This window comes from Puma concolor, chromosome C2 (assembly GCF_028749965.1).
Source record: "Puma concolor isolate L17-30 chromosome C2, mPumCon1.1.hap2, whole genome shotgun sequence".
Taxonomy (NCBI): Eukaryota; Metazoa; Chordata; class Mammalia; order Carnivora; family Felidae; genus Puma; species Puma concolor.
In genome coordinates this window covers 88,515,502-88,541,844 of record NC_141675.1, presented here as the reverse complement: position 1 = coordinate 88,541,844, position 26,343 = coordinate 88,515,502, and the positions used below count along the sequence as shown (strand labels likewise).

Here is a 26,343-nt window from a genome sequence, read left to right as displayed (position 1 = left end):
CAATATGTTAGTTCCACAACTTTACAAAATTATGAATCTTTTAAAATAATTTTTTTGCTTCATAATACTACTTCTAGCTCATTAATTTTACAATGTCATTGCCCTGTAAGGGCATAGGATTATATTTTAAATCCTTTGTCTTATTGTTTAGCCTTTAGAACAACTTTGGGATGAAAGGTTAATTAGCATTATCCCTCTTTTATAGCCATTTTTATAGCTAAGGACATCTCCAAATAGATTTTCATTTGTAAAATCATGGAGTGGCATGATGAAAAATATACTAATGTATCAGATTCTACCAGAAGTGGGAGTAAGTGGACCAAAATTTGGGAAGAGCTTCCCTGCAGGGATACTGTTTCTCTTACCTTTTGTCTCAAGAGTCTAATACCCTCTCTTGTACATAGTGTGTGTGTGATATAAATATTTTTTAGTAAATGAACTAAAACATTTAGCTAGCCCACTTAAATTCTCTCTTTCAAAAATTCATATTTATTTGTAGTAATCAGTAAATCAGGCTGCTTGACACAGTTGTTTCCATTTCCAGATGCCCAAGCATAAAGGTAGAGGAAAAACAGGGAAATGGAAAAACAGAGCCTCCTAGGCCTTACACTTTCCCCTTCCCTACGTAGATAAAATCTAAAATAAAAACCACCCTTAAGGTTTTCCTTACATCTAGGTAAGTTTCAGTTCAGTTGTTGAAATGCTACACTTCATTCTCGTTGTAGCCAAATTAATTTTAATTTAAAAGAAAAAATTTAAATTTAGTTCTTATTTAAGGCAGCATTTTGTTTTGTACTTGCCTATAGATGTTTTCTTTAGATCTGAATCTTTGCTTATTGTTGATGTAAAGAAAAATACAGTTGACTCTGTGTTTATTAACCATTCATGGATAGTTTTTAACATTTCTGGGCTAGTTGAAGTTTAGCTAAGGAAGACCTAGGCTTTGTGTATCAGTGTGCAGATAAACTTTTCTTCTGTGCATTAGACAGCACAAGAATTTAAGTAATCATAACAAGTGTAGAACTCACAAAGTTCTGTGTACTGTTCTAAATGCTTTATGTATATTAATTTATTTAATCCTTTTAATAACCCTATGAGGGGAGGTACTATTATCCCTATTTTACCAATGGGAAAATTGAGGCATAGAGATATTAAATAGTTTTCTTAAGGCAATATGGTTTAGTGAGAAATAAAGCCAGGATTCAAATAAGGAAGTTTGGTTTCAGAGTCTTTAGGTATAATGACTATGTTGTATGGCCTCTCAATAGCTAAAGCTTTTAGCCACAGATTAAATAGGAATCATCAGTTAAAAGACATATGCTGTTCCTATGGTTGATGCCTACCCCTTAGTGTTCAATTTGGGTCTGAAAAATAAATTATTTTGGCCTTTCCCCACATGACCTTCAAAATCTATACCACACTACTAATTATACCAATTTATGCTCTTCGATATGACTTTCCTTTCATTCTTTATATTTAAAATTCATGTGTTCAATGAGCATTTTGAGTCTCCTATACCCTAGGCATTGTTCTAGACAATGAAACTATAAAGATGGCCACATTTATTATCCAGTCCAATTCCCAAAAGAATTTATTTTATTTTATTTTTTAATTATTTTGAGACAGAGAGCGCGTGCATGAGTGGTGGAGGGGCAGCAAGAGAGGGAGAGAGATAATCTCAGATTGGCTCCTTGCTGTTAGTACAGAGCCCGATGTGGGGCTCAGTCTCACAAACAGTGAGATCATGACCTGAATCAAAATCAACAGTCGGATGCTTAACGGACTGAGCCACTCAGGTTCCCCTGTTTCAAAAAGAATTTGCAGGGAACCAAGATCTCTAAGAACTGTCCCTTCCTTCATAGAATTTACAATCTGATGGAGACGATTATACAATTGTATACAATGTATACAAGAATTACAATATGGTAAATGTCTGCTAATAAAGGTGTTTCACAAATAACTTTTCCTTTGATCAAAATCTTAAAGTTTACCTGGTGGTACACTGAGGAAAGACAGAAAAGGAATGTTGTCTAGGGGCAGGAAGGAACAAAATAGCAGGACATGGTTTATGTGGCTGAAGAAAAGGGTAATTTTCTTGTGTGTCGAGTACAAGTGGCAGAAGATGAGGTTGAAAAATGTAGGCAGAGGCTCTTGTATAGCATTGTTTCTTTACTCTTAAAATCTGTATTACATAAAACATTATTTCTTGTTTTTAGAAGAAAAATAAAGAAATCAATTTTGAAGAAAAGACTTTAGAAAAACTTTCAGATGACCCAAAAACCTCAAAAATAACCAGTCCATTCTTACCTAAAGAAGAAACCAAGTTGCCAGAAATCAGACAAGGAAGCCAATTGGCCAACGGATTTAACAAAACGCAAGATCTTGTCTTCAAAAAACCTATAAGACAGACCATAATGTCTACGGAGACACTGAAGAAAATTCAGGTAGATAGGTAAGGAAGGAGAGCATATTTGGAATGTAGTAGTATATTTATTATAGGTGAAAAATGGGTGCAAGGGTGGTCGACTGCTGTCTTCTCTTATGGATTGGTCATTATATGGAAAGCTACTGCTGATAATAGGATTAGCTAAAGACTGCCTAGAGGAATTGTGGTACAATTGGAAGTATGGTGGCTATATGATCACGGGCAAGTTGTTGAGCCTTTGTTTCCAGTTATTTATTCATTTATTCATTTATTTATTTATTATTTTTTATTTGTAGAGAAAGAGAGCAGGAGTGGGGGAGAGGGACAGAGGGAGAGAGAGAATCTTAGGCAGTCTCCCCACTCTGAGCAGAGCCCAACTCAGGGCTCAGTCTCATAACTGTGATATCATAACCTGAGCTGAAATCAAGAGTGGGACACTTAGCCAAGCGGGGCACCCAGGAGCCCCGAGAATTTCTGAAAGGCAGTCTCAGTTTCCATTGTCTCAGTATTCAGTTTTTTGTTGCCAGCTGGCTTGCTGACAAAGAAACCTGTTAAGTTTAATAGAGGATGTAATATGGGGTGCTTGGGTGGCTTAGTCTGTTGAGCGTCCAACTTTGGCTCAGGTCATGATCTCATGGTTCGTGAGTTCGAGCCTCGTGTCGGGCTCTGTGCTGACAGCTCAGAGCCTGGAGCCTGCTTTGGATTCTGGGTTTCCCTCTCTCTGCCCCTCCCCTGCTTGTGCTCTGTCTCTCTCTCTCTCAAAAATAAACATTTAAAAAATTTTTAAAATAAAATAAAAGAGGATGTAATATGATGGTAAGGACTGTTGGTAAATGAATGCTTAGAACAATTACCCAGGGCCACCAGCCAAATGCAGCCTGTGGTCTGTTTTTGAAAATAAATTTTATTGGAATACAGCATTGCTCATTTGGTTACATATTGTCTCTTGCTGCTTTCATGCTACAACAACAGAGTTGAGGAGTTGCAACAGAGAATTTATGGCCTGCAAAGCCAAAACATTTACCATTGTCCCTTTATAGGAAAAATTTTCCAATCCCTGCATCAGAGGGGTAATGTTTCTTGTTAAAATCAATCTGGCTCAGATTTGCATGCATGACAGAAAGGTATCCAGCTTATAAACACCCAATCTAGCTAATGTCCTTTTCTGTCTGCATGTGATGGCTAATATCTTTTCAATTGTTTTTTTTTTTTTAATTTTTTTTTTCAACGTTTATTTATTTTTGGGACAGAGAGAGACAGAGCATGAATGGGGGAGGGGCAGAGAGAGAGGGAGACACAGAATCGGAAACAGGCTCCAGGCTCTGAGCTGTCAGCACAGGGCCCAATGCGGGGCTGGAACTCATAAACCATGAGATCATGACCTGAGCCAAAGTCAGACACTCAACCCACTGAGCCACCCAGGCGCCCCTCAAATATTTTTTAAATGCAGAAAAATATAATTTTTCGGGGGAGAGAGAGAGGGAAAGAGCAAGCAGGGAAGGGGCAGAGAGTCGGGGACAAAGGATCCAAAGTGAGCTCTGTGCTGACAGGCTGACAGCAGTGAGCTGGACTTGGAGCTGGAATTCACAAACTGTGAGATCATGACCTTAGCCAAAGTTGGATGTTCAACCCACTGAGCCACCTGAGCACCCCAAAATGCAGAAAAATATAAATAATGAAATAATGAATACTTAAATGTGTGTAAGCACCAAATCTTAACCTTTTACCATAATTGCTTTAGAGGTTTTTTTTTTTTAAGAATTCATTTTATTTTATTTTAAAGGTTTATTTTTGAGAGGGAGTGAGAGAGAGAGAGAGAGAGAGCGAGAGAGAGAGACAGAAGATTGAAGGCAGGCTCTGGGAGACAGCAAGCCCAATGTGAGGGTTGAACTCACGTACTGCAGGATCTTGACCTTAGCTGAAGATGAGCGTTCAACGGACCAAGCCACCCAGGCACCCCTGTTTTGTTTTGTTTTTAAATGAAATACTACAGATACAATTGAAGCCTCAGATGCTAGTCCCCCTCACTCTTCCCCCAAAGATGAACTCTATTCTGAATATGGTATTTATTATTCTCTTACATGTTGTGATACTTTTTTTAGGTATGTATGTGTTTTATTTAAACAGTACATACAGTTTTACATGTTTTTAAAAAAATTTTTTTGGGGGGGTGGGTAGGAGCAGAGAGAGGAGGACAGAGGATCCTAAGCGGGCTCCACGTTGCCAGCTCAGGCCCCACATGAACTTGTGAACAGAGATCATGACCCGAGCTGAAGTTGAATGCTTAACAGACTGAACCACCCAGGCGCCCCTAGTTTTACATGTTTTTAAATATTGTGTACGTAATATTATACTGTACATTTAATGTTTGTTAGTACTTGGTATGTAAACTTTGTCAGGTTAAGGAAGTTCTCTTTTATTTCTAGTTTGCGAAGTTTTTGTTGTTTATTTTTAAACCAATGGGTATTGAGTTTTGCCAAATGCCTTTTCTGCCATCTGTTGTGATGGTCTTATGGTTTTTCCTCCTTTTGCCTTTGTTAATGTGATGAATTCTATTAATAGACTTTCTTTTTTTTTTTTTTAATTTATTTTTGAGAGAAAACGTGGGTGGGTGAAGGGCAGAGGGAGAGGGAGAGAGAGAGAGTCCTAAGCAGGCTCCACATTGTTAGCCTGGAGCCCAACACAGAGCTCAACGTGGGGTTTGAACCCACGAACTATGAGATCACGACCTTAGCCGAAGTTGGATGCTTGACTGACTAAGCCACCCAGTCGCCCCTCTATTAATAGACTTCCTAATGTTAAATTATTCTTGCATTCCAGGAGTAATTCCAACTTAGTTCTGATTTTCATTCCAGGTCTTAACTTGTGTGACTTCTGTAGCCCTTTGTAAATGTAAGGAAACTTATTAACTCATCTTTCTTGTTTCTCCTTACAGGCAGTTTTTCAGTGACATAATTACAAAGACCATGCAGGAGCTGCAGGAGTCAGGCACTTTCACCAGTCTCTTGGAAGCTTTGGGCAAAGAGAGGGAAAACAGAAAGCATTTCTATGATATCATTGCCAGGTCCAAGTAATATTAAGTTTATTTGCTGTACTGTATTTTAAAGTGCTATAAAATTTTTACCAGAAGTCCTTGATTTTTAAACCAAATCAAGTCTGTGCCTTCCAGGGAAGATAAATAGAACTCAGAAATTAAGGTTCTAATCTTGGGACAATAATTGAGATTTCTGGGCTTTGGTTATGTGTATCTACAATATGTCAAGAATATTCTTCCTATTATACAGTAATCTTTTTTTATTTTAATTCAAGTTAGTTTCACCCATCCCCCCCACCTCCCCTCTGGTAACCATAAGTTTGTTCTCCATAGTTAAGAATCTGCCTCTTGGTTTGTCTCTTTCTCCCTCTTTTTTTTTTTTCCTTTGCTTGTTTGTTTTGTTTCTTAAATGCCATGAGTGAAATCATATAATATTTGTCTTTCTCTGACTTATTTTGTTTAGCATTATACTCTCTAGCTCCAATGGCAAGATTTTGTTATTTTTATGGCCGAATAATATTCCCTTGTATATATACCACATATTTATCCATTTATATATCGATGGACACATGGGCTACTTTCATATCTTGGCTATTGTAAATAATGCTGCTATAAACATAGGGGCGCATGTATCCCTTCTGAATTAGAGTTTTTGTGTTCTTTGGGTAAATATCCAGTAGTGCTGTTACTGGATCATAATATAGTTCTATTTTTAACTTTTTGAGAAACCTCCATAGGGTTTTCCACAGTGGCTGCATCAGTTCACATTCCCACCAACAGTGCAAGAGGTTAATTTTCTCCACATCCTTGGCCAACACCTGTTGTTTCTTGTGTTGTTGATTTCAGCCATTCTTACAGGTATGAAGTGATATCTCATTGTAGTTTTGATTTGCATTTCCCTGATGTTAAATGTTAATGAACATCTTTTCATGTGTCTATTGGCCATCTGGAAGTCTTCTTTGGAAAATGTTTGTTCGTGTCTTCTGCCCGTTTTTTCACTGGATTATTTGTTTTTTGGGTGATGAGTTTTATAAACTTTTTGTATGTTTTGGGTACCAACCCTTTATTGGATATGTCATTTGAAAATATCTTTTCCCATTCTGTAGGTTGCCTTTTGGTTTTGTTGATTGATTGATTTGCTTTTGTTTCCTTTGCCTTGGACCTATCAATGAAAAGTTGCTAGGGGCGCCTGGGTGGCGCAGTCGGTTAAGCGTCCGACTTCAGCCAGGTCACGATCTCGCGGTCCGTGAGTTCGAGCCCCGCGTCAGGCTCTGGGCTGATGGCTCAGAGCCTGAAGCCTGTTTCCGATTCTGTGTCTCCCTCTCTCTCTGCCCCTCCCCCGTTCATGCTCTGTCTCTCTCTGTCCCAAAAATAAAAAAATAAAAAAAAACGTTGAAAAAAAAAAAGAAAAGTTGCTATAGCCAATGTCAGAGAAGTTACTGCCTGTGCTTTCTGTGCTCTCTTCTAGGATTTTTCTCGTTTCCAGTCTCACGTTTTGGTTTTTAATCCATTTTGAATTTGTTTTGGTAGATAGTGTAAAAAAGTGAGCCAGTTTCTTTCTCTTGCATGTTTTTGTCCAGTTTTCCCAAGGCCATTTGTTGAAGAGACTGTCTTTTTTCCATTGGGTATTCTTTTCCACTTTGTCAAAGATTGACTGACCATATAATTGTGGGTTTATTTCTGTTTTTATTCTGTATCTAGTTTTGTTCCATTACCATACTGTTTTGATTACTACAGCTTTGTAATATAACTTCAAGTCCAGAATTGTGATGCCTGCAGCTTTTCTTTTCTTTTTCAAGATTGCTTTGGCTATTTGGAGTCTTTTGATTCCATAAAAATGTTAGGATTGCTTCTTCTGCTTCTGTGAAAAATGCTATTGGAATTCTGACAAGGATTGCATTAAATATGTAGATTGCTTTGGGTAATATAGACATTTTCACAATATTTGTTCTTCCAATCCATGAGTATGGAATGTCTTCATTTCTTGGTGTTGTCTTCAATTTCTTTCATCAGTGTTTTATAGTTTTCAGAGTACAGATCTTTCACCTCTTTGGTTAGGTTTATTCCTAGGCATCTCATATTTTAGGTTCAATTGTAAATGGGATTGTTTTATTAATTTCTGTTTCTGTTGTTTCATTACTGGCATATAGAAATGCAACAGATTTCTGTACATTGAGTTTGTATCCTGCCACTTTACTAAATTCCTTTATCAGTTTTAGCAGTTTTTTGGTGTAGTCTTTTGGTTTTTCTGTATAGTATTATGTCATCTGCAAAGAGTGAAAGTTTTACTTCTTCCTTACTGATTTGGATGTCTTTACAGTAATTTTTCTTAAGACTGAATTCACTGCAAATTCCTGAACAATAGCAGGTAATCATGAAAAGCATGCCAAGGGAAGTTTTCTTTTTCAGGGCCTTTGAACTAATTCCAAAGAGTTTCATACCTTAAGAAATTGAACACAATCAGATGATTTTGGGACCAAGATAAAATTCTTATATGAAGGCTGAGTACTCAGAATGAGAGTGTTTATCTTGTTTGTATAGGTGAAATTGTTTTCCTTGAGTTATTTTCTCTTCCTTTGTACCTTAGTATTGGTAATAAATTCTGTACTAGGGATTTTTTTTTTTTTGAGAGAGAGAGAGAGAGAGAGAGAGAGAGAGAGAGAGCGACCATATACATGCAAACAGGGGAGAGGGAGAGAGAGGGAGAGAGAATCCCAAGCAGGCTCCACAGGGCTTCATCTCATGATCTGAGCTGAAATCAAGAGTGGGACACTTAACCTACTGAGCCATCCAGATGTCCCTGTACTAGGGATATTTTGACAGTTAGATTAATTAACACATGTACAGACTTAGGATAGTTCCTGGAACATAGTAAGTGCCTAATAATAATAACAGCTACTATTATGGACTTAACATTGTAAGTACATTGCTGGTGGGAGAATTAATTGGTATAATTTGTAAAAATGATTTATTTATGAAAAATACATATACCTAATTTCAATTTTATAATATTCACTATTATTTATGTACTATTCCATAATTTATTTAACCATTCCTTGAATTTAACATTTAGGTTGTTTCCAAATTTTTGTTTTAGCAAATGATGTGTTAGTGTGTTTCTTTGTCTGATCTATTATTATTCCATGAAGTTCAGTCACTACATGTGGAATTACAGAATCAAAGATATAGTCTATAGTTTAATGGATGATATTATAAATCTATTTAAAGTATTGTTTACAGAGTTATAACATGGGGGAAATGTTTATATCATAATTTTTTTTTTTTTTGAGAAAGAGAGAGAGAATGCAAGTGGGGGAGGAGCAGAGGGAGAGGGAGAGAGAATCCCAAACAGGCTCCACACCAGCGTGGAGCCCAGCACGGAGCTCAATCTCACGACCATGAGATTATGACCTGAGCTGAAATCAAGAGTTGGACACTTAACCCACTGAGCCACCCAGGTACCTCTATGTCACAATTTTAAATAGAAAACGAAAGACTGGAAATATAGTATTATCACATGTCTATAATAAAACTGAAAAAAAAATGCGTAGAAAATGATAACTGGAGGGGTACCTGGGTGGCTCTGACTTTGGTTTGTGAGTTCGAGCCCGGTAATTGGGCTCTCTTCTGTCAGTACAAAGCCTGCTTTGGATCCTCTGCCCCTGTCTCACTCCCTCTCCCTGCCTATTCTCTCTCTCTCTCAAAATAAACTTAAAAAAAAAAAGAAAGAAAATGAGAACTGGAGGCTCCTGGTTCAGTCAGTATATGTAAATACATTCAAATTATTTGTTGTAGCATAATGGTAAAAATCTAGAAATAGCGTAAGTGTCCTTTAGTAAAGGAGTTCTTGAGTGATTGTTAATGTTAGGAAATAAGAAACATGCAGCTATTAAAAAGAATAAATTAGAGCTCTATGATTGATCGAGAGGAATGTTCTTCATATATAGATAAGTGAAAAAATTATACTATTATGTGTGTAACATGACTCATTAAAAAAAAACTCATCCATATATGTAAGAGCACAAGGAAAGATGCGGAAGGATATATATCAAAAGACTTAACATTGATTACTTCATAAGAATGAATCGGAAGGGAGAAGGCAGATGGCAGATTATCCATCTTTTCCTGTAAGCGCTTATTCACTTTTGAAATATTACAGTGTTGCACTTATTACTTAATAATTTTTTAAAAAGCTAATCAAGTAAGAAAAATAAAGGGGCGCCTGGGTGGCTCACTTGGTTAAGTGTCCGACTTCTGCTTGGGTCATGATCTCCTGGTTCTGAGTTGGAGCCCCGCATCAGGCTCTGTGCTGGCAGCTCAGAGCCTGGAACCTGCTTTGGATTCTGTGTCTCCCTCTCTGTTTCTCCCCTGCTTCCACTCTGTCTCTCTCTGTCTCTCTCTCAAAGATTAAAAAAAATTTTTTTTAATTTAAAAAAAAGGGGGCGCCTGGGTGGCGCAGTCGGTTAAGCGTCCGACTTCAGCCAGGTCACGATCTCGCGGTCCCTGAGTTCGAGCCCCGCCTCAGGCTCTGGGCTGATGGCTCAGAGCCTGGAGCCTGTTTCCGATTCTGTGTCTCCCTCTCTCTCTGCCCCTCCCCCATTCATGCTCTGTCTCTCTCTGTCCCAAAAATAAATAAATGTTGAAAAAAAAAAAAAAAAAAGCAGTAAGAAAAAAAACACAAAAAACAAAACAAAACAAAAAACCAGTAAGAAAAATAAAAAAGAAATATGTACCACTATTTGGGAAGGAGTAAATTATCTCAATGTAGACAGTTTACCAGTGATTGATTTTACATATGTGATTATATATAATAATTTCTTCTTTTAATTTTTCTTCCAATTAGATAGGCATCATTTTGGATTTACTTAAATTGGAAAATTATATATAGATTTGGGCAAATCAGTTACATATTGTTTAGTATTTTAACTACTGTGTGATTGGCACTTTTATCACATTTAGTGATGGATATAAGACAGACAAGATTTTCTATTTAGTTCCTTGAATAAGAGCTTTATTGAGATAAAATTTATATGCTGTTAAAGAAATTATTCAGACACATGTCAAAATGGTAATGAAGACTTTATTCAGGATTATTGTAATAGGGAGAGAGATTAGGCTCAACTCTGAAGAGGGGGTCAGTGGATAAAAAATTACTAAGAGACATAAAGGGTAGAGGATTCTTGCTAAACTAATTTAACAGGATTCTTACTGAAAGCAGGCTAAAGGTTTAGATATCAAGGGTGAGGGATGAGGAATTTGATCAAAATCCAGGGAGATCAGATCAGGGTGGGGATTCTCTCTAAACTGATTTAGAAGTCTTGCTCAATTAGGCTATGCAGGCTGAAGTTAAGGACAGTGGCTAAGGACAAGCTCTGGTAGAGAAGGCTCAGAGGAACCTGCTTAGTTTGGTCAAGGAGAGAGTCTTTGTCAATACCAAACATTTATCTTTTCAACGTGTACAATTTGGTGGTGGTTTTTGGTATATTCACAGTTGTGCAACCATCACCACTATCTAATTCCAGAACATTCTCATCATTCCAAAAAAGAAAGACTGTACTCATTAGTACTCACTCTCCATCCCTTTCTGCTCAGCTCCTCTGTTTAGTTTTAAGTGAAGCTTCTCTTGTTGGTAATTATCTTCACTATACAACAAAATATTATAAAATAATAAGAAAAATACCAGAATATAAGTGGAAAAATGGGTAAAAGATAAGTGTAATGAATGAGCCTTGGGGAAAGCCCCACATAGGGCCTGGCATGAAATAATTTTTCCTTCTTCTAGGAGCAGGTGTGAAAGACATGCTTAAAGTATGCATTCTACCTGTGAGATGTGTGCATATCTGCCCCTGAGTAAGAATGAATAATATGTAAAAATCCTCTGCTTAAGCTCCCTTTGGTTAGAAATCATTCTCACTTAAAAAAATTTTTTTTGTTATCTCTATACCCAACATGGGGCTCGAACTCACAACCTCAAGATCAGAGTTACATGCTTTTCTGACTGAGCCAGCCCAACACACCATTACGTATTTTTTAATATGTATCCTACTTCATTATTATTCAGGGGAGATAGACCACTTTGTTTTTCAAAGCAAAAGAAAGGAGAGAATTTGCCAGGTTTTAGGGTCTTTTAAGATTTTGGTCAGAAGGTCCAAGATTTATGAGTTACCAATTTCATCATGGTCACTCAGCCTCTACTCTAGAAAGGCAAACAAAAGGAGCCAGAGTAGCCCCTCTGCTTGCTGAAGTGGTAACCTGGGTGCTCTTTATTGGAACTCGGCTGTAGAATGGAGATCACTAATATTGTGCAAGCCACACCAGCACTATTCCCATTTGTGACAGAAAGGTATACATAACTTGGATCCTATGTGACTATTGTTTGGGCATTGCTTTTTTTTTTTTTTTCAGTAGACTTCAGTTTTAAGTTCATAGAAAAACTAAGCAGAAAGTAGAGTTCCTAGGGTACCTGGCTGGCTCAGTAGGTGGGGCATGCAACTCTTGATCTTGGGGTTGTGGGTTTGAGCCCCATGTTGGGTATAGAGATTGCTTACAAATAAAATCTTAAAAAAAAAAAAGAGTTCCTATATACCTCTTATTATTAACATCTTATATTAATGCAGTACATTTGTTATCATCAATGAGCCAGTATTGATACATTATTATTAACTGAAGTCCATAGTTTACATTAGGGTTCACTCTTCAAAAAAAACCATTTTATTATTGTTTTTTCAGTTTTTTATTTATTTTGAGAGACATAGAACAAGCAAGCAGGAGAGGGACTCTGCCCCTAGAGAGGGCCTGCCTCTAGAGAAGGAGAGAGAGAATCCCAAGCAGGCTCTGTGGGGCTCAGACTCACAAACCGTGAGATCATGACCTGAGCCAAAACCAAGCCTAACCGACTGAGTCATCCAGGCACCCCTAGGGTTCACTTTTTTGTTATATATTCTGTGGGTTTTGACAAATGTGTGCTGACATACCTCCAGTGTTACAGTTTTATATAGAATAGTTTCACTGCCCCAAAAATCCTTTGTGTTCTACCTATTAATCCTTCCTACCCTCTCCCTGAGCCCCTGGCAACCACTGATTTTTCTACTGTCTTCATAGTTTTGCCTTCTTCAGAATGTCATGTAGTTGAAATCATACAGCACATAACCTTTTCAGATTGGCTTCTTCCACTTAGTATTATGCATTTAGGATTCTTCCATGTCTTGTCATGCCTGACAGGTCATTTTCCTTTGTTAGCATGAAATAATATATATACTTTTAAATTTTATTATTTTTTTATTTTTTTAACTTGAACAACTTTCTTTTTTAATTTTATTTATTTATTTATTTATTTATTTATTTTTAATATATGAAATTTATTGTCAAATTGGTTTCCATACAACACCCAGTGCTCATCCCAAAAGATGCCCTCTTCAGTACCCATCACCCACCCTTCCCTCCCTCCCACCCCCCATCAGTCCTCAGTTTATTCTCAGTTTTTAAAAGTCTCTTATGCTTTGGCTCTCTCCCACTCTAACCTCTCCTTTTTTTTTTTTTTTCCTTCCCCTCCCCCATGGGTTCCTGTTAAGTTTCTCAGGATCCACATAAGAGTGAAAACATATGGTATCTGTCTTTCTCTGTATGGCTTATTTCACTTAGCATCACACTCTCCAGTTCCATCCATGTTGCTACAAAGGGCCATATTTCATTCTTTCTCATTGCCATGTAGTACTCCATTGTGTATATAAACCACAATTTTTTTTATCCATTCATCAGTTGATGGACATTTAGGCTCTTTCCATAATTTGCCCATTGTTGAGAGTGCTGCTATAAACATTGGGGTACAGGTGCCCCTATGCATCAGTACTCCTGTATCCCTTGGGTAAATTCCTAGCAGTGCTACTGCTGGGTCATAGGGTAGGCCTATTTTTAATTTTTTGAGGAACCTTCACACTGTTTCCAGAGTGGCTGCACCAGTTTGCATTCCCACCAACAGTGCAAGAGGGTTCCCGTTTCTCCACATCCTCTCCAGCATCTAGAGTCTCCTGATTTGTTCATTTTGGCCACTCTGACTGGTGTGAGGTGATACCTGAGTGTGGTTTTGATTTGTATTTCCCTGATGAGGAGCAATGTTGAGCATCTTTTCATGTGCCTGTTGGCCATCTGGATGTCTTCTTTAGAGAAGTGTCTATTCATGTTTTCTGCCCATTTCTTCACTGGGTTATTTGTTTTTTGGGTGTGGAGTTTGATGAGCTCTTTATAGATTTTGGATACTAGCCCTTTGTCCGATATGTCATTTGCAAATATCTTTTTCCATTCCATTGGTTGCCTTTTAGTTTTGTTGATTGTTTCCTGTGCTGTGCAGAAGCTTTTTATCTTGATGAGGTCCCAATAGTTCATTTTTGCTTTTAATTCCCTTGCCTTTGGGGATGTGTCAAGTAAGAAATTGCTGCGGCTGAGGTCAGAGAGGTCTTTTCCTGCTTTCTCCTCTAGGGTTTTGATGGTTTCCTGTCTCACATTCAGGTCCTTTATCCATTTTGCGTTTTTTTTTGTGAATGGTGTGAGAAAGTGGTCTAGTTTCAACCTTCTGCATGTTGCTGTCCAGTTCTCCCAGCACCATTTGTTAAAGAGACTGTCTTTTTTCCATTGGATATTCTTTCCTGCTTTGTCAAAGATTAGTTGGCCATACTTTCGTGGGTCTAGTTCTGGGGTTTCTATTCTATTCCACTGGTCTATGTGTCTGTTTTTGTGCCAATACCATGCTGTCTTGATGATTACAGTTTTGTAGTAGAGGCTAAAGTCTGGGATTGTGATGCCTCCTGCTTTGGTCTTCTTCAAAATTACTTTGGCCATTTGGGGCCTTTTGTGGTTCCATATGAATTTTAGGATTGCTTGTTCTAGCTTTGAAAAGAATGCTGGTGCAATTTTGATTGGGATTGCATTGAATGTGTAGATAGCTTTGGGTAGTATTGACATTTTGACAATATTTATTCTTCCAACCCATGAGCACAGAATGTTTTTCCATTTCTTTATATCTTCTTCAATTTCCTTCATAAGCTTTCTATAGTTTTCAGCATACAGATCTTTTACATCTTTGGTTAGATTTATTCCTAGGTATTTTATGCTTCTTGGTGCAACTGTGAATGGGATCAGTTTCTTTATTTGTCTTTCTGTTGCTTCATTATTAGTGTATAAGAATGCAACTGATTTCTGTACATTGATTTTGTATCCTGCGACTTTGCTGAATTCATGTATCAGTTCTAGCAGACTTTTGGTGGAGTCTATCAGATTTTCCATGTATAATATCATGTCATCTGCAAAAAGTGAAAGCTTGACTTCATCTTTGACAATTTTGATGCCTTTGATTTCCTTTTGTTGTCTGATTGCTGATGCTAACACTTCCAACACTGTGTTAAACAACAGCGGTGAGAGTGGACATCCCTGTCATGTTCCTGATCTCAGGGGAAAGCTCTCAGTTCTTCCCCACTGAGGATGATATTAGCTGTGGGCTTTTCATAAATGGCTTCTATGATGTTTAAGTATGTTCCTTCTATCCCGACTTTCTCGAGGGTTTTTATTAAGAAAGGATGCTGAGGGGCGCCTGGGTGGCGCAGTCGGTTAAGCGTCCGACTTCAGCCAGGTCACGATCTCGCGGTCCGTGAGTTCGAGCCCCGCGTCAGGCTCCGGGCTGATGGCTCAGAGCCTGGAGCCTGTTTCTGATTCTGTGTCTCCCTCTCTCTCTGCCCCTCCCCCGTTCATGCTCTGTCTCTCTCTGTCCCAAAAATAAATAAACGTTGAAAAAAAAAATTAAAAAAAAAAAAAGAAAGGATGCTGAATTTTTTCAAATGCTTTTTCTGCATCGATTGACAGCATCATATGGTTCTTATCTTTTCTTTTATTAATGTGATGTATCACGTTGATTGATTTGCGAATGTTGAACCAGCCCTGCATCGCAGGAATGAATCCCACTTGATCATGGTGAATAATTCTTTTCATATGCTGTTGAATTCGATTTGCTAGTATCTTATTGAGATTTTTTGCATCCATATTCATCAGGGATATTGGCCTGTAGTTCTCTTTTTTTACTGGGTCTCTGTCTGGTTTAGGAATCAAAGTAATACTGGCTTCATAGAATGAGTCTGGAAGTTTTCCTTCCCTTTCTATTTTTGGAATAGCTTGAGAAGGATAAGTATTATCTCTGCTTTAAACGTCTGGTAGAACTCCCCTGGGAAGCCATCTGGTCCTGGACTCTTATTTGTTGGGAGATTTTTGATAACTGATTCAACTTCTTCGCTGGTTATGGGTCTGTTCAAGCTTTCTATTTCCTCCTGATTGAGTTTTGGAAGTGTGTGGGTGTTTAGGAATTTGTCCATTTCTTCCAGGTTTTCCAGTTTGTTGGCATATAATTTTTCATAGTATTCCCTGATAATTGCTTGTATCTCTGAGGGATTGGTTGTAATAATTCCATTTTCATTCATGATTTTATCTATTTGGGTCATCTCCCTTTTCTTTTTGAGAAGCCTGGGTAGAGGTTTATCAATTTTGTTTATTTTTTCAAAAAACCAACTCTTGGTTTCATTGATCTGCTCTGCAGTTTTTTTTAGATTCTATATTGTTTATTTCTGCTCTAATATTTATTATTTCTCTTCTTCTGCTGGGTTTAGGGTGTCTTTGCTGTTCTGCTTCTATTTCCTTTAGGTGTGCTGTTAGATTTTGTATTTGGGATTTTTCTTGTTTCTTGAGATAGGCCTGGATTGCAGTGTATTTTCCTCTCAGGACTGCCTTCACTGCATCCCAAAGCGTTTGCATTGTTGTATTTTCATTTTCGTTTGTTTCCATATATTTTTTAATTTCTTCTCTAATTGCCTGGTTGACCCATTCATTCTTTAGTAGGATGTTCTTTAACCTCCATGTTTTTGGAGGTTTTCCAGACTTTTTCCTGTGGTTGATTTCAAGCTTCATAGCATTGTGGTCTGAAAATATGCATGGTATGATCTTAATTCTTGTATACTTATGAAGGGCTGTTTTGTGACCCAGTATGTGATCTATCTTGGAGAATGTTCCATGTGCACTCGAGAAGAAAGTATTATTCTGTTGCTTTGGGATGCAGAGTTCTAAATATATCTGTCAAGTCCATCTGATCCAATGTATCATTCAGGGCCCTTGTTTCATTGACCATGTGTCTAGATGATCTATCCATTGTTGTAAGTGGGGTGTTAAAGCCCCCTGCAATTACCACATTCTTATCAATAAGGTTGCTTACGTTTGTGAGTAATTGTTTTATATATTTGCGGGTTCCCGTATTCGGCGCATAGACATTTATAATTGTTAGCTCTTCCTGATGGATAGACCCTGTAATTATTATATAATGGCCTTCTTCATCTCTTGTTACAGCCTTAATTTAAAGTCTAGTTTGTCTGATATAAGTATGGCTACTCCAGCTCTCTTTTGACTTCCAGTAGCATGAAAGATAGTTCTCCATCCCCTCACTTTCAATCCGAAGGTGTCCTCAGGTCTAAAATGAGTCTCTTGTAGACAGCAAATAGATGGGTCTTGTTTTTTTATCCATTCTGATACCCTATGTCTTTTGGTTGGCACATTTAGTCCGTTTACATTCAGTGTGATGTCTGTATGTTTCATGCTTGTAGTGATGTCTCTGGTACTTTGTCTCACAGGATCCCCCTTAGGATCTCTTGTAGGGCTGGTTTAGTGGTGATGAATTCCTTCAATTTTTGTTTGTTTGGGAAGACCTTTATCTCTCCTTCTATTCTAAATGACAGATTTGCTGGATAAAGGATTCTCGGCTGCATATTTTTTTCTGTTGATCACGTTGAAGATTTCCTGCCATTCCTTTCTGGCCTGCCAAGTTTCAGTAGAGAGATCCGTCACGAGTCTTTTCGGTTTCCCTTTATATGTTAGAGCACGTTTATCCCTAGCTGCTTTCAGAATTTTCTCTTTATCCTTGTATTTTGCCAGTTTCACTATGATATGTCGTGCAGATCGATTCAGGTTACGTCTGAAGGGAGTTCTCTGTGCCTCTTGGATTTCAATGCCTTTTTCCTTCCCCAGATCAGGGAAGTTCTCAGCTATTATTTATTCAAGTACACCTTCAGCACCTTTCCCTCTCTCTTCCTCCTCTGGAATACCAATTATGCGTAGATTATTTCTCTTTAGTGCATCACTTAGTTCTCTAATTTTCCCCTCATACTCCTGGATTTTTTTATCTCTCTTTTTCTCAGCTTCTTCTTTTCCATAATTTTATCTTCTAGTTCACCTATTCTCTCCTCTGCCTCTTCAATCCAAGCTGTGGTCGTCTCCGTTTTATTTTGCAGCTCATTAATAGCATTTTTAGCTCCTCCCGGCTGTTCCTTAGTCCCTTGATCTCTGTAGCAATAGATTCTTTGCTGTCCTTTATACTGTTTTCAAGCCCAGCGATTAATTTTATGACTATTATTCTAAATTTACTTTCTGTTATATTGTTTAAATCGTTTTTGATCAGTTCATTAGCTGTCATTATTTCCTGGAGGTTTTTTTGAGGGGCATTCTTCCGTTTCATCATTTTGGATAGTCCCTGGAGGGGTGCAGAACGGCGGGGCACTTCCCCTGTGCTGTCTTGAATAACTTGGGTTGGTGGGCGGGGCCGCAGTCAGACCTGATGTCTGCCAACAGCCCACCGCTGGGGCCACAGTCAGACTGGTGTGTATCTCTCTTCCCTTCTCCTAGGGGTAGGATTCACTGTGGGGTGGCGTGGCCCCTCTGGGCTATTTGCACACTGCCAGGCTTGTGGTGCTGGGGATCTGGCGTATTAGCTGGGGTGGATCGGCAAGGTGCACAGGGGCGGGAGGGGCAGGCTCAGCTTGCTTTTCCTTCGGTGATCCGCTTCAGAAGGGGCCCTGTGGCACCGGGAGGGAGTCAGACCCGCCACCAGAGGGACGGATCCGCAGAAGCACAACATTGGGTGTTTGCCTGGTGCAAGCAAGTTCCCTGACAGGAACTGGTTCCCTTTGGGATTTTGGCTGGGGGATGGGCAAGGGAGATGGCGCTGGCGAGCGCCTTTGTTCCCCGCCAAGCTGTGCTCTGTTGTCTGGGGCTCAGCAACTCTCCCTCCCGTTGTCCTCCAGCCCTCCCACTCTCTGGGCAGAGCTGTTAGCTTATAATCTTCCAGATGTTAAGTCCCACTTGCTATCTGAACACACTCCGTCTGGCTCCTCCACTTTTGCAAGCCAGACTCGGGGGCTCTTCTTTGCCGGTGGGCTGCCCCTCCACTCCAGCTCCCTCCCGCCAGTCTGTGTAGCTCGCACCACTTCTCTGCCCTTCCTACCCTCTTTTGTGGGCCTTTCATCTACGCTTGGCTCTGGAAAATCCGTTCTGCTAGTCTTCTGGTGGTTTCCTGGGCTATTTAGGCAGGTGTGGGTGGAATCTAAGTGACCAGCAGGACGCGGTGAGCCCAGCGTCCTCCTATGCCTCCATCTTCCCAGCCAGTGTATGTATTTTTTAATTTTAGAGAGAGAGTGGGAGCCGGGGAGAGGGGCAAAGGGAGAGAGAGAGAATCCCAAGAAGCCTCCACACTCAGCACAGTGCCAGATGTGGGGCTTAATCCCACAACCCTGGGATCATGAGCTGAGCTGAAATCAATAGTCAGAAGCTCAGCAGATTGAGCCACGCAGGTGTCCCCAGAATAATATTTTATTGTCTGAATATACCACAGTTTATCTGTTCACATACTGAAGGACAACTTGTTTGCTTCCAAGTTTGGGCAATTATTGAATAAAACTGCTGTAAACATCTATGTACAGGTTTTTGTGTGGACGTAAATGTTTAACTCATTTGAGGAAATATCAAGGAGCATAACTGCTGGGTTGTTATGATAAGAGTATGGTTAGTTTTGTTAAGAAGCTGCAAAACTGACTGTTGCATGCTCACCAACAATGAATGAAGAGTTCGTATTGCTCCACATCCTTGGCATTATTTGTTGTTGTAAATCTTTTGGATTTCTGACATTCTATTCAGTGAGTGGTGTCATTGCTGTTTTAATTGGGCATTGCTTTTGATAGAGAAAAGAAAGTGGGCTAACTGGTCTCTTAGTGTGCTGAAATTTCTTTTCATCATGATGATGAATCAAAGTGTAGTCTGATCCAGAGAGGTGAGACATCCTTTGCTATGGCATATCTAAAATGATAGGAAAAGACAGTTCACTGAAGGGGACACATAGCAGGCCAATAAACATATAAGAAATATTTACATTCAAATTAGTAGTATACCATTTTTTATTTCTCACACTGGCCCATTTTCTTCTTTATGGTAAACAACACTAGTGGAAATAGAATTTTTATTTTACTTTTTAAAGTGTATTTATTTTTAGAGAGAGAGCACACGTGCATGTGCACGTGAGCAGGGGAGGGTCAGAGAGAGAGAGGAAGGGAGAATCTCAAGCAGGCTCTGCTCAGCACAGAGCCCAGCATGGGGCTTGATGTCACAACTGCAAGACCTGAGCCGATATCAAGATATCAAGAGTTGGATGCTGGGAATATAATTTTAGATGTAATCTATTGAGTTTTTTCTATGCCCATAGAATAGTTAGAGCCCAATTTTTGTTTGAATTAATACTTAATGTTTTGATGATGATGATGATGATGATGATGATGATGATGTGTAAATAGTTCATATGTGGGACACACAGTATATATAATGATTAAATTTTCTTTCTTAAATAGCTTTTTTTCTCCTGGAGTTAAATTTTGCCATTTTTTTGTTTGCCTGTTTTGACATTTCTGTTCCGAATCCAGCACCCAAATCTTCAACAGAAAGCTAAGTGTAGTCATACACATTAAGTCTTCCCCTTTTCCCCCCACTTTGAGACTTTCTTCTGTTCTTTTTCTCTTATTTGTTGCCATTGCTCCCAGGGCCTGCAGCATTGCTATGGTACTGGGCCTTGCCTTCATATCTTGAGATTTCCTTTTGATCCTGTTTTCTAGACTCCCATTCTTCCTCTTTTTTTGTGTTAATCCCTCATTTTGTTGGAGCATGTCTTTTTTTTTTTTTAATCTCTTATTTATTTTTGAGAGAGAGACAGAATGCAAGCAGAGGGGAACAAAGAGAGGGAGACACTGAATTTGAAGAGGCTCCAGGCTCTGAGCTGTCAGCACAGAGCCTGACGTGGGGCTTGAGCCCACAAACTGTGAGATCATGACCTGAGCCAAAGTCGAACACTTAACTGACTGAACCACCAGGCGCCCTTGAAGCATATGTTTCTGTAACTTCTTGAACAAAGGGTGCATGGAAGTTAAATATATTAAGATCTTAAATGTGTGAAATATGTTTTTTTCCTCATACTTTGTTAGTAATTTGACTGGGTATATATTTTTAGACTGAAAATCATTTTCTCTCATAATTTTGAAGGCTCTACTCCACTAATTTCTAGCTTCCATCATAAATGACATTTGTTTTTTTGTTTAACTGAATCTGCCCTTGGGGTTCTGAATTTATTAGTAGGGATAAACATTTTGTATCTTTCTTACCTGTTTCTCATAATCTATAAATGGGAAGTACATAATCTATAGTTTGCTTTGGCAATGACAATCCCAGTCTCAAAATTCTAGTTAAGTACATGCTTTATAAACATTCCTGAGTAGGAATGCTTATCTAGATGCTATTTAGTGGTAAGGTTGTTTTAGTTGTGGCCACAGATTGAATGTTTGCGTACCACACCCTTGCTTCTCAATGTAATGATATTAGGTCAGACTTTTGGGAGGTGATTAGGTACCATGATATTAATGTCTATATAAAAGAGACCCCAAAGAATTTCCTCTCCCCTTCGATCATATAAAGATGCAAGTGAAAATGACCGTCTGTGAATCAGGAAACAGGTTCTCACCAGATACCGAATATGATGGTGCCTTGATCTTGGACTTCACAGCCTCCAGAACTGTGAGAAATGAATTCTGTTATTTATAAGCCATCCGGTCTGATATTTTTGTATTGGCAGCCTGAGCTAAGACAGTTTTTGTTTTGTTTATTCTTATATTGTTTTATTCTTTTTAAAAATTAAAAAAAAAATTTTGTTAGAGAGCATGCGAGTGGGGGAGAGGGGCCGAGGGAGAGAGAAAGAATCTTAAGCAGGCTCCACATTCAGCACAGAGTCCCATGAAGGGGCTCAATCCCACAACCCTGGGATTGACCTGAGCGGAAATCAAGAGTTAGATGCTCAACTGACTGAGCCACCCAGGTGCAACCTGTTTTGTTTATTCTTACATTGTTTTGTTATTTTGTTTTTCTCTAAACCTAAATAGTGGGAATACTGGAGATAAGCAGAATTCTGTTTCAGAGCACAAATAGTAACATAAAGTAGTTAAGTTCTCATTTAGATAGGTACTGAATTTGAATCCTCCTTTGCCATCTACCATGAGTGTGACCTTGGCAAGTGTGTCAGTCATGTCTTCTTAGAGATGCCAAGATGATATTACTCATGTGAAAATTTTATCAGGGGAAACACCTGTGGGAGAGAAAATGTGGAGGGAATCTTTAGACTCAATGCTGAACTGACCCCAAGTGAAGGAGAGGGAAGGTTAGGTGGAAGAAAATGCCTTGCGTTCTAAGGATGGTTTGGCAAGGTCATTGTGGGTCCTTGAAGTAAAGTCAACAACCATCAGAGAAGTCTCAGGTCTCCCAGGAAGGGCCTGACTTAGTATCCCTGCCAACTCAAACACTGGCAGGGAGCAGTCAGTGGGCAGTGTGGCCTTAGAGCACACGTAATGAAGGATTTCAGGGCCTAGAACTGGGACCCTTTTCACTTATACTCCCTGTAGTTGGAGATCTATCTGTAAGGCACATTCTAATGTTCACCACAGCCAGTTACCTCAGCCCTGTAAGTCACACTTTCCTCCTCTGTAAAATAGGGAGAATGATAGAGACTTCCTTCTAAGGTTATTGTGAGGCAAGAATATGTGAAGTGTTCAGAATAGAAAGGATTCTTCTTTTTCCTCTTCCTGTTCCTCCTCCACTTAGCTTTTTCTCAGCAGTAGCTATTTTAGATCCAACACATAAACCAGAAACATCCTCCTCTGGTTTACTAAAACAAATCACAGTCTTTTGTAAAGTGTTACTAAACGTGTGTTCCATGGACCGGTACCATTAGCAACATCTGAGAGCTTGTTAGAAATGCAAATCCCAGGACCCCATCCTGGACCTACTGAATCAGAATCTCTGGGGTAGAGCCCAGAAATCTGTTTTTTAAGATTAGTGTTGATCCTTGTGCACACTAGAGTTTGAGTAACACCTCTCTAAACAAATCATTCTTAATTCTTCTAGGGAGGAAAAAGGAAGAAAACAGATAAGATCTCTTCAAAAACAGCTACTTAACGTCAAAAGAGAACGGCAAGCTGAGGTACAGGTAAGAATTACCTGGCCAACACCAAAAGTTACTGAGCTGAAACAGCTATGTAAAAGCCATCTTCCTTCCTTCCTTCCTACCTTCCTTCCTTCCTTTTCTTTTTTTCCTTTTTCTTTCTCCCTTTTCTTTTTCTCTTTTCCTTCCTTCCTTCCTTCCTTCCTTCCTTCCTTCCTTCCTTCCTTCCTTCCTTCCTTCCTTCCTTCCTTCCTAATAAGCCAAGACCTTTATTGATACAGCAGGTACTTTTCAATGAACCCAAGAGAGGCCGTCTTCTCTGGGAAGATGGGATGTCTGCACAAACCCTTGAAGTTTTACTACTTCAAAAAAAAATAAGCTCTCCCTTTTACCACAGCCCTTAGATCTGTACCTGCCCACATCGTCCCTCCCCCATTTTAAATAGGCAGAGCCCACAGGTACACGTGACCAATGCTAGCCAGCCACTCCAGTAGACAGTTATGTCAGTTCTGTGTTACTCGTGGACAAAGGCATAGACTATCAGATCTTGCAAAGGATTTAGGAAACAGACGATTTCTCCCTCCACCTTGAAAATAAAATACACTTCAGCCGATGCATGTCCTGAAATAGTTTAGCTGGGAGTCCCTAGGAAGGTGGTCCATTGTCAGTCCCTTCTTCATCAGCCTGTGCATCCAAAATTCTCCTCAAGGTCACATGAATCATTTTTTGGTTGTTTTTTTGTTTTTTGTTTTTTTAAACAGTCTTTCTTGCTGTAAGAACTCTTATAATGGAGCCTCATCCTCCTACTGCTAATACCTTTTCATGCCACTGGAATAACACTGTACTGCTGTTTTCTATGGGCCTTTATAAATGTACTTCATTAGCAAGTCAGTGTCATTTCTGTCCAGTGACTGCACAGCCTGCTCGATTTCACTGCTCTTAAAATTTGTAAGCACTTTCAGCACCACGCTCTGGGCTCATTCCTTCACGGCTTATCTTTTCCTGGCTTATTTTGGATTACTTGGTTTTTTTTTTTTAGATTTTGATTTTAATTTACCTAATGGCCTTTTACCTATACCTCTTTGTATTTTTTAGATATATAGTTGCTCTAGGGATTCCTTTTAATAATCTCTTTAGCATTAATACTGCACCACTTCACATAAAATATAAAAACCTTGCACTCATATAGTTCCACTGTTCCCCTCTTCCCCACCACTCACTTTTATTCTGTCATACATGTTACACATATATACATTATATATATTACACAAGACACAAGACCACAAGACAAAAAAAATATGTTTTTTCCCTTAATTATTGTGCTTTTAAAAATTAAGAAGAAAATAATTGTCTTACTTACCCTGATATTTATCAGTAAGTTTCCATCTGGTGTCATTTCCTTTCAGCTTAAAGAAATTTCTTTACTATTTCTTGCAATCTGTGTTTGCTGTAGACGAGTCCTCTTTTCTTTTTTTTTAAATTTTTAAAAAAATTTATTTATTATTTGAGAGTGAGAGAGAGAGCATGTGGGAGGGATCATGTGGGATCTCATGACTATGAGATCATGACCTGAGCCAAAACCAAGAGTCAGAAGCTTAAAGCGACTGGGCCACCTATGTGCCCCAACAAGTCCTCTTACTTTTGTTTTTCCCAGGTCTAAGGCCATACCACTCTGAAAGCACCTGATCTTGTCTTTTACCTAGAAATGTGTCTATTTTGCTTTTGTTCTTGAAAGACATTTTCAGTGGGTATAGAATTTTGGGTTGACAGATTTTTCTTTCAGTATTTTAAGGATATTCACTATATTTTGACCTCCATTCTTTGTTTTGAGACGATAGCAGTCATTCAAATCATTGTTTTCCTGTATATAATGGGTTCCCTTTTGGATTTCCATTTTTATCTTTGATTTTCAGCAATTTGATTATACTGTGTTTAAATGTGATTTTCTTCCTATTTATTCTGTTTGGATTTCGCTGTAGATGTGATTTCTTCATATTTATTCTGTTTGGGTTTCACTGAGATGTCTGAAAATGTAAATTTGTGTCTTTCACAAAATTTATGAGATTTTCAGCCCTTATCTTCCCCCCCAAAGTTCTATACCCATTGAATATATCTTTCAAGAACAAAGACAAAATAGAGCCCTAACAATCATGACCATGCAATATTGTAAAAATCATTTGAAGTGCTTCCTTTTTGTTTTGATTACTGCAATTTGTGGTACCAAAGAGTATTTATAAAACAGGGAAAAATACTCGCTGTCCTCTGTTGTAGTTATACATTTATAATATCATGTATAGTTAGGCATTACATTTGAAGGGTTTTACTCAAAAGAGATCTGTCAAGACAATGAGGTGTATGGAAACCTCATTACAAAAGGAAAGAAAAGAGGAAATTGATACAATTGAAATGGGAATAGTTCAAATGGAAATGAAAGTAATGGGTGGAATTGGAGTCTGAAACTTTTGAAGTTTGGACCTGATTATATTTCATCTGTATCTTAGAATGGGTGACTCTGTGTAGCTCAGAGCTTAGAGTTATTCAGAGACTGTTACAGAATCAGCCACTGTTCTTGGTCACAGACAGACAAACAAATATATATGTTAACTTAATACAGAATTGTATTTTTTTCCAGTGGCTTCTGTCACTTTAATAGACCACATTGCAATTTTCCATCCAACCAAAGCAGCAGCCCAAGGGGTAACACAAGTTCCAACTTCTCCAGACAGTAGCTTCCAAAAATTCCAGGAACCATACTCTCATCTCTGCTTTGTGTTCAATTATGAAAACGGACACTACCATTAAAATTCTTTGGCTTACAATATTGTGGCAGCCATCAGAGCCTTATTAACTATAATTGGTTGACTGCTTCTTTCCATTTCTAAATCATGTTCCTCTGAATTCAGATTAAAAGTACAGATCTGAAGGCAGTTTTGGGATTTCTGACTAAAGTTTGGTCTGCTACAAAAACCCACAAATATGGTGCATCAGTCCACAGACCTTGATCATGGGGAAGGCTGCAGATGCCATGGACAACCAGGGTTATGCTGGTGGGTTGTGGTGAGGGCAGATCTTTTCTTAGTGAGAATCTTAAAAGGCATTCATATAACTCATGACAATTGGCCTGTAACCCACTGCTTCTAGGCTGCCTCCTTTTTGCATACCAAGAAGATGCAGAAATGGAATTGTATTTCAGTTCATTTGTTAGTGTGCCTTGATCATGATTTTACCATGACTAGACTGTCAAGATTTTATATCTTCCTCTGTTTCCATACTTTCACCATAGGAGGCCACAAGTTGTGCAGAACAGTAATACAGGAGGGAATAATCAGAGGCCCACAGCAACAGCATTAAAACCAGATGCCTTTTACTTGGCACGGTATAATTGTAGACCAATGTTGTATGACCTTATCAAGTTACATAATGTAATACCTTTCGCTTGCCATAGGCAGAAACTCCTAGAATTTTAACTCTGCATTTCTGATCTTCATATTATTACTCTAAAAGACTTAATATTCAATTTGATAAAGAAAACTGACGAGAACATTTTCTTGAGTTTTT

At 38.6% G+C, this 26,343-nt stretch overlaps 1 protein-coding gene across 3 annotated transcripts in view; it reads left to right on the top strand.

Moving 5' to 3' along the window:
* The window catches only part of DRC9 (dynein regulatory complex subunit 9), a 55,085-nt gene that overhangs the window by 8,992 nt on the left and 19,750 nt on the right, over positions 1-26,343 (top strand). For 2 of the 3 annotated variants that reach the window (XM_086675156.1, XM_025913784.2), the window contains exons 4-6: positions 2,217-2,452; positions 5,361-5,489; positions 22,749-22,830. In XM_086675156.1, coding sequence (XP_086531282.1) covers positions 2,217-2,452; positions 5,361-5,489; positions 22,749-22,830 — 447 coding nt within the window. The remainder of the gene's footprint in view (positions 1-2,216; positions 2,453-5,360; positions 5,490-22,748; positions 22,831-26,343) is intronic. The other variant, XM_086675157.1, reaches the window with a different exon arrangement.